The 20,405-nt window shown below is 42.5% G+C and overlaps 1 protein-coding gene across 1 annotated transcript in view; it reads right to left on the bottom strand.

Annotated features, from left to right (window-relative positions):
* Positions 1 to 20,405, bottom strand: part of ARHGAP22 (Rho GTPase activating protein 22) — a 119,652-nt gene that overhangs the window by 37,158 nt on the left and 62,089 nt on the right. The window contains exon 4 of the mRNA XM_063163598.1: positions 461 to 589. Coding sequence (XP_063019668.1) covers positions 461 to 589 — 129 coding nt within the window. The remainder of the gene's footprint in view (positions 1 to 460; positions 590 to 20,405) is intronic.

Raw genomic sequence — 20,405 nt, 5'->3', positions numbered from 1 at the left:
CAGGCTACATCCCAGTGAAGCCAGTGGAAGCTTTGCCTTCTCAGCTGGGCCCTATATTAATTTAATTAAAGTTTTGCTGTTTCTGGCTGTATGGATGGTCAAGATGGGCATCTGCCTTACGGAAGAAAATTGAGATAACAGGACAGAATTCTTCATTCCCATAAGGTCCGCTGAATATTTTGCTGTAAAGAATTGACAGTAGCATGTTTGTTACTACCACCCCTTTCTGAGATAGTTATACACTGTGGATGTGCACTCCCCTTTCATTCCTGTCCATCCCCTACAAAAAAAAAATTAAAAAATCAACCCCATCCCTTGCTTCAAAACACTTCAGACAATCAGGAGCTTATCTAGACATCTCAATGATTTTACAGTGTAACACATATCCTAGTATCACAAGAATATGCTTTACCTTGAGGCAAATGTTTTAATTTATGTGCATGTGAGCTATTTGCAATACCTCCACCAAATGGAGCCCATATAACCCGTCGGATGGCTTTCACCCAATCTTCCATTTCATTCTGGGAATTAGCCATGAGCAGGAAAGCCTCATGATTGGCAGGCATCTTTTCCCGGTCCCCTGCACCACCTGAAAGACAGAACACAAATCTCTTTTAGCATCCTGTTTAAAAGAGAGCAACCAAAGTTTAACACCGCCAAAAATCTCAGTCAAAATAATTAAATTACTACTTTAATTGAGCAAGTTTACAGACAATTCCTGCAGATGTGCTGTGGCACCCACAGAGCACAGGTTGACAGAAGATCAAAGCAGAAGTGCAAAACATGCATTTCCAGTGTGGGAAACCTGGAGATGTTGTATCTACTGTGTCAGCAATAAGAAAAGTAAAAGCACAGGCCGTAAGACTCTATAGGAAAATTAAGAAATTAATTCCACATACCTGTGCTGAGGTATTGAGAGATTTTTATCCAAAAGAGGGACCAAGTGGAGTGTAAAATATTTTAAAATGCTTCAAATGTAGAAGTCACAAGATCATCCACTTTCCCCAAGTCTCTGGGATATTTATAGTCTCAATACAGAGAAAGAGACCCATTCTGACTTTGGATCCAATTTAGAAGAAAGTTAAGAGCTGGGGATATGATTCTGACTCTTCCACTTGATGTAAGAATTTTAGGAGCTATTAATGTTGGTGTGCAGAAAAGCACTGACCAGAATATCAAATTCACTCAAGCTGTCACAAAAACCTGTCCCTTGTGGATACTTCAATACTTGAAACATTTTGACCTTGCTTTTCCTGTTTCATTTTTAGGTCAGCACTCACTACAACAATTTAAATCTTCCCCTCACCCTTCATTTTATGTTCCAGAGCTGGATACAACCTAGTGAGTGCCACATAAACACATAAAAGCCTTATTAGACGAGCCTCTGTATGAAAAGGCTGCTGATCCTGTCCAACTCAGCAGCTGCATCCCCAGCAGCCTGGAGCTTCCCCATCACCATGGAAACTGCCTTTGGCTGTGCTGTGCAGATAACATCTGAGCCGTGTGTCACTGCCATTTCCACGCTTTCATGGCTCTCAGCACCTCCTGGCAGGCTGAGGCTGCCAGCCTGTGCTGAGCAGCTGAGATTGCCTGCCCCTGGAATTCAGAGATAAGGGCAGAATGACGGTATGCTGTGGTTTCTGCAGAGCTGATTTAGCATACACAGAACATGTGCTTCTTAAATCCTCGCTAATCTGGGGAAAGAAGCAAGCTGGGAGCTGCCTGCAAGCCAAGGAAGTACTTTTTCTTGCTATTAATTGTTTTCTTGCCTTGACACACTCGTGGAACATTTATTGATTTGCAAAGCAGAAGTGGTAAAATGAGATGCTTTGGGAAGTATTTTGTGGTTCTCCGAGAAGCAATTCACTTAACTGGGAAACTGAGGCAGTCTTTCAGTAAAGAGGAGAAACAGCAGCCACCAGGGACTAGCTGTGCAGCTTAAGAAACAAAAGCCATGATGCTTTTTCCCCACATGTGCCCAAATCCTCTTGGACAGTCTCCCGTTTTTTGATTTACTGAATTATTCATATTCCTTAAGGTATATGAGAGCACAGCTCTCTAGCTCAAGGCTAGGTGCAGGCATCTGAACAAATCAATGTCCCCCCATCGTCCTCTGCAGGGATGACATGCTTCATCCTCTGCATACAAAACTGCCTGTGCAGGGAACCGCAGCCTGTGGAATTCCTGTCACTGCTAAATCTTTTTTACCAGCATACTCAGCCTCATGGTGAATGCAGAGGTTGTGAAGTCGAATTCTTGCACCTTGCCCAGCTGACCTGCTGACACACCCTTTCCCATAATCAAATGTTTCATAGGAGATACAATTGAAAGGGGCTTTCCACAGCCCTCAATACACATCAGAAATGGGTTTCAGGATGTGGCATTTGGCACATAGGTGGCCTGAACTCAAGTTAGGCCATCATTCCTCAAAGGAATGAAACAGCCTCAAAAAGACATTTACTGTATGGGTCCCACCCACCACCAGCAAACGACTGAGTTTGGTCAAGACTAAAATACATCTTGTTCTTAAGTTTAAAGGGATCAGCTGAGATCTTGCCCACCCAAGCCATGAAGGACAACAAGAGACCAGAAGCTTGCTTAGAATTGATCAAAAACTGTAATTTCAGTGGAATTAGCTGCACTAACCCGTATACAAAGATTGCTATAAGAAGCACAATAGGCAGAGGATGATGATTTACTGGACTTCTGCAAAACTGGCATCAGCATCTTCCCAAGGAATTACTGTACCAGCTGACTACAACTCCCCTTCCCCTAAGATGCTACTTTGGACCAGCCAGCTGCTTTCCAAACCTTCAGAGACAGTTTTCATGCAAGCATTTAGGGGAAAAATATGAAAACATTTATACTTCTATTTGTGTCTGCAAATAGCAAAAACTGGATGGGAAAAACAGATTTCTGTACACACCAGACCTGAGATTCTGCCAAAGACTACATATAGTTCCTCCACGTTTGGCTTTCCCCACTGTAACTTGAAATAGGAGCAAGGCCATGACCCCACAATCTGCCTGTGGGAGAGTCAGTAGTGCTAGACATGTAAGTACAAGCAAATGAAAGCAACTCCACACATGAAGGCTAGTTTGGAAAAAAGAAATAAGCACTTCAGAATTGCTTATGTTAGCATAATGTGACTATCCAGTGGCAGAGCATGGAGACCCACCTGTAAACATTTTTCTTTTTAGCAACATTTTACTCATATTTCTTTGTACACTTGGCTGGTTACTTCCACCACATCTTTGAGGCATCAAGCAGAAAAATTAGGGGTTTTTAAAGGCAGAGTTCAGACACATATCTCTCTACATTGTTGTGACATTCAACAGCTTTTCAGCATTGGTAGTCACAAGAATGAGAAACAGTCAATTTGAACACCTAGAACTTCTTAAAAACAACAACAACAAAAAAAACTACCCAACAACCTCCACAAACAAACAACCCAAGGAAACAATGTCACAAGAAACTTCTTTGAAGTCTAGAATTTTACCTGAAATTTACAGATTATTTCTTTTATGGGCTCAGACACAAAGTAGGATCCTATCATGGATTTCAGGTTTGAATTGGAAACACAACACTCCATCAATTCAAACACACTAGACTTTAGGGATTGTCTTAGAAAACAATTTCAAAGCTTCCTGCCCAGAAACCCTTGGAGACAGAATTTTAGTTTTGCCTCTCACAGCAGGATGAAGTTCATATTCAGCTACTGAATTCAGCTCTTCTCTGCCACTAAGGGAGCTCCATCCCTTTCTCACTCATCTTTAATCAAGCTCCCATATGAACAGGACTGAGCCTCAGAGACAAACCCTGAGTAGCTCAGGATTGCCATGGGCAGACATTCCAGTCCTTTTGCTCAAAGCTACTTTAATCTCCAGACTAAAGACAAAATAACACTGTCTGCAAACACAAACAGAGTGCAAGTGTGTCAAAAGATGTGGCAGGAACAGGGGGCTTAACTCAGGGGATGAAGAGTCCACTGCTTTAGCATTAGCCTATGACCAGGGGACCCTGTATTCAGCTGCCTGCTGCAGCCTTGCTGTGAATGCTGGACAGGATGCGTTGGATCCCATCCTTATCCACAAAGCAAGTTGGCACCTTGTTTTTCCTCTCATCCAGTGTACAGAAACCAAACAGCCTGAAGAGTGGGAAAGGTGATGGCAGCCCTGTCAGCATACACAGCGCATGTAAGAGCCTAGAAGGATTAAGAGACTTGTTTGGTTGTGCTCCCCATCAAAAGGGCTGCAGGTCCCAGCTGACTTGAATGCTTTGCTGCCCCTGTCCCAAGGTACCTTTGCCAAAGTGCTTTACCCACCCTGGTAGGTACCTTTGCCTGGGGGAGCAGTTTAGCTCCAGGCCCCAGCTGCAGAGCACAAATGCTCTCTCCTCTCCAGGACCAGACTAACTCAAGCTAGCAGAACTGCTGTCCTCTGCCTCCACTCACGGTTCCTTCATTTCATGTGGCCTGGGAGCCATGACCTGCCAAAGGCAGCAGCCACCTCAGAGTAATGTCCGCCTCCCAATCCTTAGATGTGATCCTCCTTTCAGCTTTCCCCCCATGCCCCACAAAAGGGAAGGTCAAGTCCAAAAACACTGAGACTAAATCTTGCTAAAGGTGAGATGGGGTGCTGCAACAGCAGCAGGGGTCACCATCTACTCTTCAAGGCCCTGTTTACTGAAAATTCTTTTTTTGACCATCCTTAGACACGTAAGCATTCACTGGAACATGCAGAACAAAAGGTACCATTTTCTTACACTTGTCCTGCCCTATATTCCTGTTCAAAGAACTTCAACAGACAGGCTGCATCTCTACCTTCATACAGCCCTTTCCAATGAGGAAAAGCTTGAATTTTTTTGTTTGCCTTGAACCTCATTCACTCAAGCTTAACCTTCTTAAGATCACTTGTGAAGCCAAGGCTTAGATCCCTTTTGTCCATATGGAAAAGAAATTCAGAGGGAACAGGACTGGACTTCTGCATGGGGGATGAGACTGCCCCATTGCATGTAAAAGGAGGAACTTTCATATTCTCAAGCAAAGCTGTTGTTGAGTTCTGAAGTTGGCATCTTCTTTCTTTGCTTCGGCAGCTTCTCTTACTTGCACCTCCTCCCTCTGGTTTGCCTTTCAGCCATTTCTTACATCATTCCTCTTACTGATGTGCTTGTGTATTGTCCTTACATGAGAAGTTACCCACTGCAGTAGCTTGTGTAGGTGTACACACTGCCCTGTTTGTGTTTGCAGTGTTTGTTGGGTGGTTGCAGGGCTTTGTTGGCTGTTTGCAGTGTTTGTTGGGTGGTTGCAGTGTCTGTTGGCTGGTTGCAGCGTTTGTTGGGTGGTGGCGGTGTTTGTTGGGTGGTGGCGGTGTCTGTTGGCTGGTTGCAGTGTTTGTTGGGTGTTGGCAGTGTTTGTTGGGTGTTTGTTGGGTGGTTGCAGCGCTTGTTGGGTGGTTGCAGTGTTTGTTGGCTGGTTGCAGTGTTTGTTGGGTGGTTGCAGTGCTTGTTGGCTCATTGCAGTGTCTGTTGGCTGGTTGCAGTGCTTGTTGGCTGGTTGCAGTGCTTGCTGGCTGGTTGCAGTGTCTGTTGGCTGTTTGCAGTGCTTGTTGGCTGGTTGCAGTGTCTGTTGGCTGGTTGCAGTGTCTGTTGGCTGGTTGCAGTGCTTGTTGGCTGGTTGCAGTGCTTGTTGGGTGGTTGCAGTATTTGTTGGCTGGTTGCAGTGCTTGTTGGCTGGTTGCAGTGCTTGTTGGCTGGTTGCAGTGCTTGTTGGCTGGTTGCAGTGTCTGTTGGCTGGTTGCAGTGCTTGTTGGCTGGTTGCAGTGCTTGTTGGCTGGTTGCAGTGTTTGTTGGCTGGTTGCAGTGTTTGTTGGCTGGTTGCAGTGTTTGTTGGCTGGTTGCAGTGCTTGTTGGCTGGTTGCAGTGCTTGTTGGCTGGTTGCAGCGTCTGTTGGGTGGTTGCAGTGCTTGTTGGCTGGTTGCAGCGTCTGTTGGGTGGTTGCAGTGCTTTGGTGCGGACAGCAGCGCTGTCAGCAGTGGTTCCAGCGGCGGCTGAGCAGCAGCTCGGGGCGGGATGGGGAGGGTGCCTGGTGGGAACATGACCCAGCTGCCGTGTCTGCCCTCAGAGCTGCAGCAGGTAGTGACAGGAAGCCTCTGGCTGCAGACAAGCAGCAACAAAGGTCTTGACAAATGGTCAAAAACCAGCACTCACTGCCAAAAAGAACAACTGCCATGATTCATCTTCCCTGACCTGGTCTTTGTGATTGACTTTAAGGTGAGTATCAGAATCCGGGGCTCAAAGATCACCCTGATAATGAAAGAAGGTGAAAAATCAGGAGATGAATTCTGTCAAGAATGATGGCAGCTCTGTTAGAGGGAGTCTTTCTTTGCACAGCAGGGAAAAAAACCCAAAGAAAACCAATCTTGATCTTTGGATCAAGAGACTAAAGAAATATCAATGAGCAAGCAAAAGTTCATTAAGAATGCTTTGAATAGACACTTGAAACCTAATTTCATTTCTTCAGTCTTCTTACCTTTGATTCCAGGTAATGTTGAACCTCTACCCTGAGCACTTTCTACCCCAACCAAAGGTTTCCATGAGGCTGAATGCTGGAGATAGAGCCTGTCTATTACACCTGAATCCTGGGCTAACCTGCCACCAGCATCAGTTTAAACTTCTCTGCTTTTTTTTTTTCTGAATTATTATTTAATAAAAGGAGAAATTTTCTGTGAATATGAAACTCATCTGGAAATGGTCCATTTAGGCTGCCTGAGAACAGAAAAAACAGCAAGCAAAATTTGAAGTAGACAAGGAGTAAGATAAAAACCAAGGAAAACTGGGGGTTTCCCAGGAGGGGTATGATTTGTGAGGAATTAAACAGTACAGTAAACAGTGATGTGTGTTTGCCATGATATTTTTTTTTTGTATCTGTCCATCTATCCCCACCCACCCATCTATTTATATACAGAATATATGAGTTGGAAGCTGATTTGGAGCTGATGCATGATGGTATTGTAAAAGGCTTACAAAACTAAGAAAAAACAAGGCACAAGAATTTAGTATCATGTGGAGTGCAAATGAAAGAAACAAGCTTTGAATCAAAATACATTCACTGTGTCACAGTTCCAATGGACAACATAATCACATTTTTTTCTAAAGAAACAGACACCTTTGTAGGTGAAAGGTGCTTCATTTCCACAGTTGTGAAGGAGCTTAGAGGGATTTTGGCATTCAACGTTCATTTGGTTGTGTCAATGAGAAAAAGGAAATCTTAAATACCCTTTATTGTAATGAGGAAGTTCAGCTCAAACTGACACAATTCACATTTTTGTAGGGCAGGACTTACAAGCATGCACTAAAATCTCATTGACTTCTCAGTCAAATATTAAATTTATAATTTCCTTAAGCACTTTTTATTTCACCAAGTTCCTGTGTAGGTCCAAGCAGAATTTGATCAAATTTTCCAAGTCAAAATCACTGCAGAGGATTTTGATGAGTCTGTAAATGGTTTTTTGATACCATATTTTAGACCTCATCCCAGAGAATAAAGTAAAAGCCTGCAAACATTCTAAAGCCACTGCCATCTATTAAGCAATCCAAAAGCCCTGTGATCTCTTCTCCCCTCCCATGCCTTCTGTGGTTTCAGAAGCCATTAAACTGCTTTAAAAATGCACCAACAAAGAGATGAGACCTCAGAGCTGTGGTTTCTTATGCAAAAACATCTGACAAGATTTAACATGAACTGAGTCACTAATGAAGTTTCTCTGTACTGGTTCATGGCCTACAGAAACCCCATATAAACCTAAGGGTAGTGATCTGTGTCAGTTGTCAGTTTCAAGTGTAGGATTACTGAAACTATATGAAAGAAATGAGATTAAACTAAATCTTTGACCTGTTATACATAAAACCTGTGTCTGGTTAGCTTGACTCTCCTGCCTGCAGATGTCTTTCTTGATAATGCATGTGACCTTATAACTCTAGACTTTTATCTATTAATTAAAGTGAAGAACTGCTTAAGACTACCAACCACTTCAAATAAAGCAATGCTTGGAAATAAACAGAGCCCATATTCCAGGTAGGCCAAATGCTAGCAAAGTGATGTCACACTCCAGGAACCACAGCAAGCAGGAAAAAAATGATGCAAGGTAAGAGGAAGAGAGAAAAATAACTTCAAGCACTCTTCAAGAAAAAGTAAGTAGAATTGCACACAAGCTTCACCTTGAACTTCTGCTTGTAAAACCTGCTTACATGAGTTCAGTGCTGTGTAATGAGTCTAATTGAGCTGATTTTTCCTTAATGTTCTTTATCTGCCCTTGTCTGAACTTCTCAAAGTTTAAATAAAAAAGGCACAGTCATTCTTAAGTTATATTTCTGGCATTAAAAACATATTTATGGTACAAGTACACCCATGCTCTCACATCTCCCTGTTTCCAGTTATTTGCAATTTTAGACAAGAGAGCACCACTGCGCTGCCTGGGATGTGCTGCTCACTGTGGACACGAGGTACAGCTCAGGGGCTGAAGTGACTCACAGTGGAGGAAAGGCCACTTCTACTGCAGCAGCCCAATATTTAGAGTTCAGATGAGCCCAGCATAACATGCAACTAAGTACATTTTTTTTCAAGGACACAGCATCTCCCTCATACCAGCACAGCCCAGGCACCAATCCCTCCCCCTTCTGCCCACTACTACTTTGCTCCATGAAAGGAACAGACATTAACAATGGTCACACTGCCTCCCCAAATACAGGGTTTCAGTAGCTTGTGAAATGTGCCCCCAAAGCCATTCAGTATCCCTATAAACAAGCTGTATTTTAACTGCTTTGTTATTAGCTTCTACCATCTAGCAGCAAGGGATGAAAACTTTGCAATATGGTCACAGCTAGTTTAGGAGGCCAGCAAGGAGGATTGCAAAGGGGAGTCAATCAGCAATAATTAACATGAGCAACAACTACTACACCAGCAGTTCCTAGGAGCTGCATGACACCACCTTTGTGATGACTTGCATGTTTCATCCCAAGTGAGAATTCCAGAGTACCAATATTCTAATCACATCCAAAGATGCCTCAGGAGTTAGAATGCTTTAAATTCTTCTGGCTCTTGACTCAAATAATGATTCCTGATAGGAGGTTGCTGTGGAGATTGAGCATGTTCAATTCAAAGCCTGCATCATATCAGAGGCCTCTTAGGTGGAGCTCTCACTGTGCAAGGGCACTTTCACTGCCTCTTACAGCAGTACCTATTGACAAAGCAGACAAATTTAGGGTATAGGGCTGCCTCCGCCAATGCTAATACTGCTTTCCTTGCCAGTGCTCCCAATGGAAAAGAATCTGAAAGTGTTGGGAGCCTGGGCATAGTTGCAGTTCATCTTCTTCCATTCACACACAGTTGTGCTTCAGAACTCACAAATCTTTCCTTCAGAATCTGTCTGACATGTCACCGGCTCTCAGGGAGCTGTTCACTTCATCATCTGTCCATGTTAGAATGACAAAATATTGGAATTAAATACCAATATCAAAAAGCTTCTACCCCTCTCTACAGGTGTGCTGGCGGGGCAAGGGAGAACGAAGTAATTTCATCCCCTCATGGAACAAGACCTGGTGATAGCAAGGGGGAGCAAGACTTTTTTTCCCCAGCACATTCTACTGACAGCCTCATACCAACAGCAGGCTGCTTTCCCTTACCCTCCTTTCTTCCATTCCAGAAAACAAACCCTCACTGCCTTTCCTCAGCAAATTTCAGACCCAGAGGGTTACAATGAGCCCAGATCTTTATGGTGATGGTGTGGAACTGCCTGGACTATGTGCCTACAGTTATTTTGCTGACCTCTGATTTGAAATGGGAGGGAATGAATTACTTCTCAGGGCAGCAGAAGCCACACACTCACAAGGAGGCAATTCAGGCCACCTGGCAGGAGCTGTGTGTCTGTCCCTACAAGGCAGGAGGCATCTAAATTAAGTCAACTTAATTTGAGGGTACAAAAAAGAAACTACAAATATATGTATGAAAGACTAAGAAAATAGTAGCATAGTGCAAAACAGGCCATATGGTTCCACATGGTTCTCCAAAGCAGCAAGTGCTCAACACTTCTGAAGAATGTATCAAATCATGTATTCCAACTGTGGTTATGTTTACATGCTATTATAAGGGAGGAAATTCCTTCCTGACCAAAGATGATGATACTTCATGCTTTGAAAAATCTGAATGAAAATGACTGGATAATTTTTATGCATTACCATGCAACCACAAGTAATTTTCTAATTCTCATAAATTCCTTCAAATCTTTGACACCAAAACCAAAAGTTGACAAAAATTTTATGTTCTGACAAGAAATTACTTACTATAACATCAGAATAGTTAATTCTTATGTATTTTTTAAATAATTTCATATTGGAGAGATAATATCCAACTTCTGCACCCTTTCTGAACTGTTATGCTCACATTTGCCAGGTCTGCTCCATGACAGGAATGAAGTGGGTCATGCCTTCTGAATGCATCTCTCTACAATCACCTTCTCCCACCACCTTGCCCCTCATATGCCTATTTTTTTCTTTCTCCTGCACTTAATCCACCATGAAACCAAAGACATCCTCACTGTATTTTTAAAAGACTACAAGTCTCCCATCTTAGCCAATGCTCTGAGCCTTGAGCTAAAGAGAATGGAAAAGAAGCCATCCACTGGTAAAGCCTAGGCTGCAGATGCCAGAGCTTCTAGCTGGGCCTGTAAAGACTCTGATTCTCTGTCGACTGAATATAGAGTACTGCAGAAATTCAAGCCAACCAATTACAAACATTATTATCTTCTTTAGTAAAGTAACTGAAGCTTTACAAGCACAGTTTTGGCAGCAGCAAATTAATGGACTATCATTAAGGACTCAACAGTTGCAGACTTTGTTTTTACAAAAAACGAAGCTATTTGTCACATTAACACAGAAAAAGGACTGAAATGCCAAAGCATATATACTGTAGGCCTTTGGCAAAACGTTGACAAGTTTGAGGAAACCCTTGCCAATGCTAATGATGAGACAATGCAGATGGAAGTTCTGCTGATCCACATCCAAACTCAGGAGCTCAGGGATATTCTGATCAAGTCTGCAGCCTTGTTACAGTTTGCACAGACTAACAGTTTTACAGCAGCCTCCTCCTGTATCTGGCTAAGCACTGAGTGACCAATAAACCTTCTAAGCATGACTGTAGCACGCAGCATTCTTCACTGTCACAACAATCTCCTTGGGAAAACGTGGGAAGTACATACTTGTCACTCAGAACACAACTCTGGATGGCTAAAGGACTCCAGGCTGGGCAGTGAAAAAAGCTGGGCCCCTTTATTAACAAGGGAAAATAAAAGAATTTCCACAAAGGAGTACAGAAAGGAAGCAAATGCTCAGCAGACATTACAACTTACAGGAACCTGCCCCAAAAGTCCTGAAGGCTAACACAGGTATGTACAGCAACCAAGTATAATAAAGCAACTTCCTCCTGATGTGAGAGCATATTTGCTGCATGGATGACCACACTGGGCAGCCAAACTCTGTAACTACGCCCCAGTTATCCCCAGAGCAAGAAACATTGCACATGCAGTTTACATATGGCCATTTTAAGACCCACATACTCCGGGGAAACCCAGCCATCAATGCATTTTATGATGTTCAAATACAGAAGCTGAAGTTCTTATTCCAAAGAACCAAAAAGCCTTACTCAATGCTCGTTGTGATATACTACTTAAATGGAAATGCCAGCATTGCTATTTGAGCAGATTCTACCAGGGGTATGAACAACATAAATTAAATCTAATTACACAGATTTAGGCCACAGAGAACTAGAACTTGCATGAGACCAGCAGAATATCGCTCTCACTATTTGGAATGCCCTCTATAGGCAATAAATTTGTTTATTTTTATGCTTATAGAAGCAGAAAGCCCATTTTGAAAATGCTGACAAATGTTGGGCTGCTGCACAGATTCACTGAACCTGGCTGGTCCACTAAGAAAAATGCAAGGAGGAAACAGGGCACACGTATCTGCCTTGTGAGCCTCCTCTCTCTCCTCCCCTGCTCCTTTCTCCAGGGCACAGAACTGTATGCAGCCATTGCAGGCAGAATGTGTTATAAGAATTTGTCTTTGTAGTCAAAGGCAGAATAACAGCCAGAAAGCAGGATCTGCTCAGCCAATGACAGGACACGTATTAAAAATCCTTCCAGCTTCCGTTTCAAAACAAAGAAATCTTGATAAGCCTGAAGGCAGCAGCTGCTGCCAGCAGCATGCAGCCGGCCTTACCTTGGGGACACCTGCTGAGCTGCTGCCTCTTTAATATTACATTAAAACAGCAGCTTTGCAAATAATGAATTATGGATCTAGAGTGAGCTGTGGAACACAGGGGGCTGGGAGGACACGGTTCGGAAATCGAAGAACCATTTGGGTTAATGGTCTGCAAGGCAGGGAAAATAATTACTGATGGCTTCATGATTTGTCAGAGCCCCAGTCAGGCTACAGAAGGAATGAGGGGACCATAGCAACTGCTCCCTACTCTTCCCTTCTACATTTTTTTTAATTAAGAGCAATCAGATGAGTTTGAAAGTCCCTAAAAGGGGATATAAATCTAAAACACAGGGAAAAATAAAAGGGCTATAAGCTTGTATGGCTTGTGACCGCAGCCCGTTTCAGTGTTCTAGCATTAAAGACACAGAAGGTTCCAATGTATCAGGTTCTTTATTTAAATGGTTCATACTGTGAAAGCAGAAACCCAAGACAGCAGCAAACTTGTCTTCAAAGCCTGGTCTCTGCCTTTTACCTCTAGTGAAAACTCAGTGCATGGTCTCTGAAGCAAATCTGCAAGCACTTGTCAAACACACACAGCTTCTCCAGCCTTCCAGAGAGGTTTTAATTCTCTTGTTTAATTTAAGATCACCAGTTAGGTGATCCGGATGCCTAATTGTGAAAGCACTACATGCTTGTAATGATCATAATGAAGGGGCATATTTCTAAATGCACAGTCCAGCACTTGTAAGCCTCAAATGCTCCTGTTTGTAGATATTCTACTCCTGTCTATGAGTCTAAATATGAGGAAGGCTGATTCTCAGGAAGCCAACAGTAGAAAGAACTCTTTATACCATACTCCTTATCCTAAGATGAACTTCATCTAGTCCAGTTCTGTTACTGTTCTGTCCAATTAAAAACATCCAACACAGCTTGGATGACCTTTTTCAAATATGGAATAGTCACACAATAGTAACTGCAAACCAATCATAAGTATATGAAAGCAAAAGTGATGTTTTCAGTGTATGCTTTAGCTATTAACAAATAAATTCAAGTAGCTAAAAAAATATTCTCCATTGTTGGAATATGCTTTTCACATAGAATTAAATATAAGTGTTCTGGGAGAACAGGCACAGAGACTGAAACTACTTTCCCAGGTTATATTGTGCATCTGTGAGAAAGATGCCTTGTCTGTATTTAACAAAAAACAAAAAAAATGCTTAGAATGCCACAATGACAAAATCCTACATACCAGTGCAGAACTGAGATAGAGAGACAATCAGTGATTTCCAGTATGACACTGGCGATCAGCTAGCAGAGTCAGAATGAAAAACACAGCCACCACATCCAGGCACCCAGATTAATCAGACATGGATTCTCACAAAGCAAGGAATACTGTTTAGAGGGTTGGTTGTGTGGAACTGCAAAGGCAGGGCCAGCCCTAGAAAGCAGAGAGCAAAGAATGAAAGGAAAAGAGCTGAACAGCATGAAGCTTGTTCTCCCAGCACAGGACGGGAGAGGAAAGGAGGCCATTCTCTCACCAAAGCAGGTCTCTCAAAAAGGGAAAGCCACATAGGAAATTAGGAGTGTACTGTGTCTCAGAAAGCTGCTCCTTTGCTCAGCAGCTCCAGAGGTTGCCTGGCACCTCCTCTCTCTGGAGAGCTTTAACTGGTGAGCTGGAGCCACTGCTCTGCCACAGAGTGCACGTGGGTCACTGAGAGCGGCACAGCGCTGGCCAGCTCTGCCTCTAGAGCACTGCCATCCCTGGCAGCACTGGCCCCTCTGGCTGCTGAATGCCAGAGCCCTGCGGAGACAGTGGCCCAGATCCCACAGAAGCCTAGATACTGATGGGATAAAGCCCCAGTTCCACTCAGATTTCAGTACTGATGAGGGAGATTGGCACCAGAGTCGCATGGCTTTGCGAGTCATTTACTGAATAACAGACATGACTCTGCGGTGTCCTGCCAGCTCCTTTCCTATCTCCCAGCCCATGGAGTCCAGCACACCATTTCCTGAGGGCTCCAACAACTCAAAACTGTCAAGTGTACAGTCAGGATCCAGACTGTTTGTGGACTCATCCTCTACACCCAAGCACCTTGCTTTGATCTCAGATACCACCTCAGGGTATCACCATCGCATGCTTGCACCTTGCTGCATCCCAAGCCTATGGAATGAATTCATTTGTAGGGATTTTTAAGACTGATTTCTGGTCAAGGAAACAGTCCTAGTAAATAACACATCAGTTCAAGAAGTAAGAATTATCCAGGTCTTTTTCTGCCTCATCATGAGGCTTTTCTTCTACTTGCTGAACTGGAGCATCTACCAGGTAAGTGCAGTAAAGGGTTTGATAAAATACAAAGGGTTAGGGTCACATTGCTTGGGCTTCAGAGTTGAAAGGAAAATCACATACCACCACAATGTCCAGGTCCATCTAATGATGGATCTATCTAAGCTCCTTTTTTCTCTCTGCTAACCCTGCTATATCAAACTGGAGATATATGGTTGGGCTAACTGCATAGGGTATTAAAAAAAAAGGCAAAATCACAGTGGCCCCTTTTCAACATGACTGCCATAGATGCAGAGCATCCTTATTTCCAGTCCTCTACCTTATTCCCCTCAAATCATAGTGTTGTATGGAGCAAATGCTTCCTTTTGCCAGGACAGCGTTTCTCAACTTTCATAATGAGTATAAAACCATCCACCCTGTGAGCACACCAGCAGAGGAAAGAATCAGGCACAGACAAACTGAAACAGAAGAGGTAACAGAGCTCAGGCTCTAATCCTGCCATTAGCCCCACCAGCCTTGGAGATCCCCAGAGACAGAACGTTTAAGAATACTGAAAGCAAAGCTGAAAGTCTTGTAGGCCGACATCATGCAAAAATGCCCTAACTGTCAGCCATAAAATATCCTGAGGTTGGTGGGCACGGGCTGCTCTTCTCAGGCAGCAGCCAGCTGCCCCCCTCGCTCCCAGAAGTGGCAGCCACATCACTTGTCTGCTGCACATGGCATTTTCCCCAGCAGTTCCATTTGCTGAACACAAAGGGTGAGCCCACAACATTAAAGCACACTCCCCTCCTTTGAAGTTTAGGTTGTTTGGCTTGCCGGGCTACAAACTAAAACTGCACCTTAATCATCCAGCTTTGAAGTCCTGTAAATCTACAGCTGCAGAAAAGTAAGGACCACTTGGCAATAAAACATTCATTATTAAATTCTTTTGAATTAAAGTGGAAAAGGCTTTCCTGAAGCTGAAACTTTCTTTTTTGCCCACTAGAAATGAAGACATAAGTGCAAAATTGACAACGACTTGCCAGATCAGAGGCCAATATGACTATATGACATTTTATAGCTCAGTTTTGAATAGTATTGAGCCAGTGCTCAGGAAATGGCCAAAGAAAACAAAAAAAATATTGGAAAAAGACATGAGAAAATGGAAGGTTTTGACAACAGGCTGCAGAGGTTAATAAATAGTTTCATTGTTTTGATGCCTTAAATAAGGTGTGTGTGTGGATGTAACTGATAGGAGTTTGATTGAGGTTAAAGTGATAATAGGGAAAAATAAAGGAATTTTAGAGTCCAGAATCTGTCATTGTTGCATGTGTAACAGAGGGCATGAGTAGGGTAAGGCTGTGTGACCAAATGAGACCTACAGGAATTCTCCACAGGCCCAACAGCCTTCATAGCAAGGGATATACAGCAAGAGAGAACACTACTCTGCCTTGGGTGTTTCCTTTCAGGCATGTCTGGAAACTCTTGCAGCTTCCACAAAAACAAGTAGAGAATTAATTCAAAACACATTGTGGCCTGGCCTGGAATACTAGTGAGCAGATAAAATGGTGCATTGTGAGAATAAATCTCACTTGGAAAGAAACAGGCTTCAGCTACAACCTGGTATAAAAGAGCTAAGCCACAAAATCCTGCACTTCCTGGGATTTCAGCCTTTGGAGAATCAGCTTCCAGTTCCCATCTCTGCTGACCACTTCTTGTATTAATCTAGGCCAGTTCCCTCTCAAGGCTGAACCAGGAGCATTTACCTGGGAGTTTTGTTTCCCATTTGGCCATGAACTTGTCCATAGCCCAGCTTCTGTCCCTAGACCATCTGAATCTTTGGCAAAAATGCCACAGATTATACACTAATCTCACTCCTCCTGATGGTTTGCTCCTTCCCTGTTCAGAGACAGAGAGAACAGTAAGGTCAGAACCACTGGAGCCTGTGGCTGCTACAGTTTTTATGCCATCACATTTTGATGCTATGCCTAGGGCACTCTAATCATTTAGTGCCTTTGAACAACCACATTTACTTACCGGGAAGGATGTCCTTACTCAGATGACAGTAAAACCCTCTGCAAATGAAGTGCTTTCTGAAAGGGAGTTAAAGGGGATTGCCTTAAGTAACTGGATGGAAAGTGGCTCAAAAGCTGTCAGAAGTCCAGCTTCTTCAAAGCAAGATCAGTGACACACTGACACTGAACAGCTCATGGAGAAGCTCAGCTACCTCAGCATTTCCCACTCAGACACACACTGATTTAGCACTGCCCTTCCCACACTGTCCTGGAAGCAAGAAGAGAAAAGGTAGCACAGAGCAGAGAGGGCACCAGAAGGAATCAGGAGTCCCTGCCCTGCCAGCGAGCCTGATTCAGGAGATGTTCTGGACAGTTTGGTGGATTTTGCAGATCACATAGCTTTTGGCAGAAACAGGCTCCAAGAGGGAACACCCTCAGTTCAATTGGCTGACAGTTTTCCTGTTGGTAGTGACTCACTGAGAGTACAACTGGCAGCTGCTTCCTGAGCATCTCTCAGTCATCTCTCACAGCCTTACCTGTCCTGGCTGCACCGCCAGCCCCTCCCTGCAATGCACACACAGGCAGGGCAGGCACCTTTCCCCAGCCCCTGCCTAGAAACACATTGCTACTGTGGCCCATACCAGAAGGGAACGAAGCCTTGGACAGCTGGGTGCCCCCAGGACATGAACAAAAATCATCCTATGCCACCTTGCAAAGTGGCATTTATATGTACACATGTATGACAAAACTCCAAAAACTAATTTGTCACAATCAAATTAATAATCCAGTTATAGTACTTTTTAAAAGAAGTTTTACTGAGATGATTCTGTCCTTAGGAATTTCTGAATTATTCTGTAAATTTGTGTACATGTGTACACATTTTGCTCAACAAAATACCAAATAGTTGGAACCACCATCTACAGGTCAGCTTAACTAAATTATCACATCTCAACTGCTACATTCTTGTACAATCCTATTTTAAAATAGTAACCCAGAAGAAAACAAAAAACTAATGCAAATTTGTTTTCTTTAACTTTTTTCCAAAACATTTTCCTCATCCGTACACCAGTGATGAAAACCTATACAATTCCCATTTGCATGTATCCCTTAGAAAAAATTAATATGCAAACAAGGAATTCGAGAAATGCACTTATTAAGTAAACACCAACATTCATAAATGCCATGTAATATATATAAAATTATCCAGGTGAGTAAATCAGATTCCTCAGATCCTGTGGAACTAATGCATGTCCCAGACACACGAAATCACTGCCATTTGTTTTTATGCAAACCCTGCTTCTGGACTGCTGGCTAAACAACAAATGTCACAATGAAGACACATGCAAAGAGAAGAAAATAATTTACAATCAATGTGTGTATTGGGACTTTACTACACTGTCAATTTCTACAATGCTAGAGACAGATTGCTCTCATGAAGAGTTTTGTATGCACCTGGAGAAAAATCAGTATTTCCTGAATAAGCCCACACAGCAATTCACAAAGTGAATCTCATAACAGCAAGCTGAAAAATCTCAGTGGAGTCCTGCACTCAGGTACTCCTACAGAGGAGAGATGCTAAGACGAAATGTGCTGTTCCTTCACTAAGTATCATTTATTTTATTATTTCAGTGTAGATTGAAAATAAAATGTTCCTTCTGCACAAAAGAGACAAAAAATAGTGGACCATTACTCAGCTGCCTACCCAAACTTATCTGTAAAAACAAACATACATATTCTTTGTTGCTGTTTTGTTCCGCTTCAGGGATTCCAACCCTATGCAAAACACATGCTCCATGTTTAAAGAGTTAAACATCCTCTCGCTTAGTCGGCTTTTCTGAATGTAAAATGCAAGATAATAACATACACTGTATCTTGAACCACAACTGCACGCAGCCTAACAAAACCCCCAGTGCTAAACGACAGGCAGCATGAATAGATCCATTCCCACTGCTTGTTAATTCAAAATAAATCCTTTACTGTGATTTAAAGCAAAACAGACAACACTAAACACATCAAAAATATCATGACTTACCCTTTCGGAGACACTTGCTTTTCTTAAGATATTTGGCAGTAAAAAACGGCATGGCTGCAACACTGAGGTTTCAGCCAAAGCTGACCTTTTATTATCAAGTGCTAAGAGCAAAATGAACGGACCAAAGAGAGAAAGCAAATTATTATACCAGATCTTTGAAATGCTCAGAGATGAGCAAAGGGAATTCAGAGTGGGATAAAGTATGTCAAGTTGCACGGTGGGGATTGCAGATATCTTTCTGCTCATTAGCACTGCTGTTCGAGTTATTTAAAGTGTGCTCGGGGGAAATGAGGACAATTTCCATGACAATATGTACAGTATCATATAAGGAGGAAGCATTTTTTTCAGTCAGAACTTCTGCATTACTCAGCTGCTACAGACACATATGTTGAAAAGAAAAAAAAAACCCAACAGGTTTGGATAACGTAAAAAACCTGATTCTATTAACCAGTCCTTGTCCTGAGTAGAAAATGTAGCACTATAAATCTCCTGTCATGTCTCTGGGTTATCTCTTAATTTCCTCCTTAGGCACTTCTGGCTATCTCCTTATTTCTACTTAGGCACAAGAAAATTTGCTTCATGATGTTTTGATTCCAGACACTCATACCACTACCCCATGCCTCAGTTTCCCTGCTTTTCAAATGGGGCAACACTGTGGCAGTGCTTTTATTTAAACAAAAAAAAAAAAAAAAAAAAAAAAAAAAAAAAAAAAAATCTTTGAGACTCTTGGGCAGTGGGTAATAAGAGAAGAACCAGGGCTTAGCCCCATTGCTTTGTCCTATATGATTGCAGCTGTTTATTTCCCGTTAGTCCACCATGCTGCTTTCAGGTCTCCTAAAAATCTTTTGCTTTTATTCAACCAAGATGACCTGATTTTCAAATTCAGTCTTATTCCTGTTGCTTCTGCTGCCTCTCTGGAGTGTTTAAGTCAGTTTGGTACTGACTTCCTATCTTTTTAATTCCATAGAGTTGGGATTGACATTTATGGCAATGACATTTATCAGTGTTTGCCTCCTTCTAGTCACCCACCTCTAATTCACTCAACCACAGCATATTGGTTGGACAGGCAACACCTCATTCCTTGGAATATAAAGGACAATGCCAGAAATTTGACTACCCAGTCTGGGCATACTAATGTTTCTGTGCTTCAAGTCCTTCTATGTGTAATGACCCAAAGATGGAATTTACCCTTTTAAAGGTTCATGGATTTATAGAAAATTCATAAATAGAAATAATCCATACTTCCAGTGGTGCTTTAGCTCTTGGCTTTTACTGATTCCAGTCTTTGGGGTACTGCCAAGTCAGCAGTGCACTGAGATACAAGAAAGCAGCTACTTGTCAGCAAGGGAAAATGTTTTGTAATCCATAACCATTAACCCACTGAGTGGATCTGAAGTCAGCTTTCTAGACTAGCAAAGGAACTGATCCACAGGAAACCAGTATTGGTCTTATAAGTAAAAGAATATACAACACTATATGAAGACTGTAAAAGCCAGGGCTGCACTTCACAAGATATGGAGCTCCTAGCTGTGCCTTTTCTTGAACCATTTGTCGTCAGCATGGAAATAAATTTTAGGTTTTTTGGGAAAGACAAGTTTTATGCTCAAGAAAAATCCATTCAGCAAGCCATCAGAAAAACTTCACCACAGTTTAGAATTCATAAATGCCATGATATTCAATAGGATGTCATTGTTCTTGCATCTGTACCATCACACACAAAAAAAAAAAAAAAAAACCTGAACCAAACACCCCAACAACTGTCTGCTCTTTCATTAGATAGTTTTGAAATCAGCTGACAAGCTTTCAGGCATAAATAATTCTTCCACAGCACACCTCAAGCTAA

This window comes from Melospiza melodia, chromosome 9 (assembly GCF_035770615.1).
Source record: "Melospiza melodia melodia isolate bMelMel2 chromosome 9, bMelMel2.pri, whole genome shotgun sequence".
Classification (NCBI taxonomy): domain Eukaryota; kingdom Metazoa; phylum Chordata; class Aves; order Passeriformes; family Passerellidae; genus Melospiza; species Melospiza melodia.
This window is presented reverse-complemented; position numbering and strand designations above follow the sequence as displayed.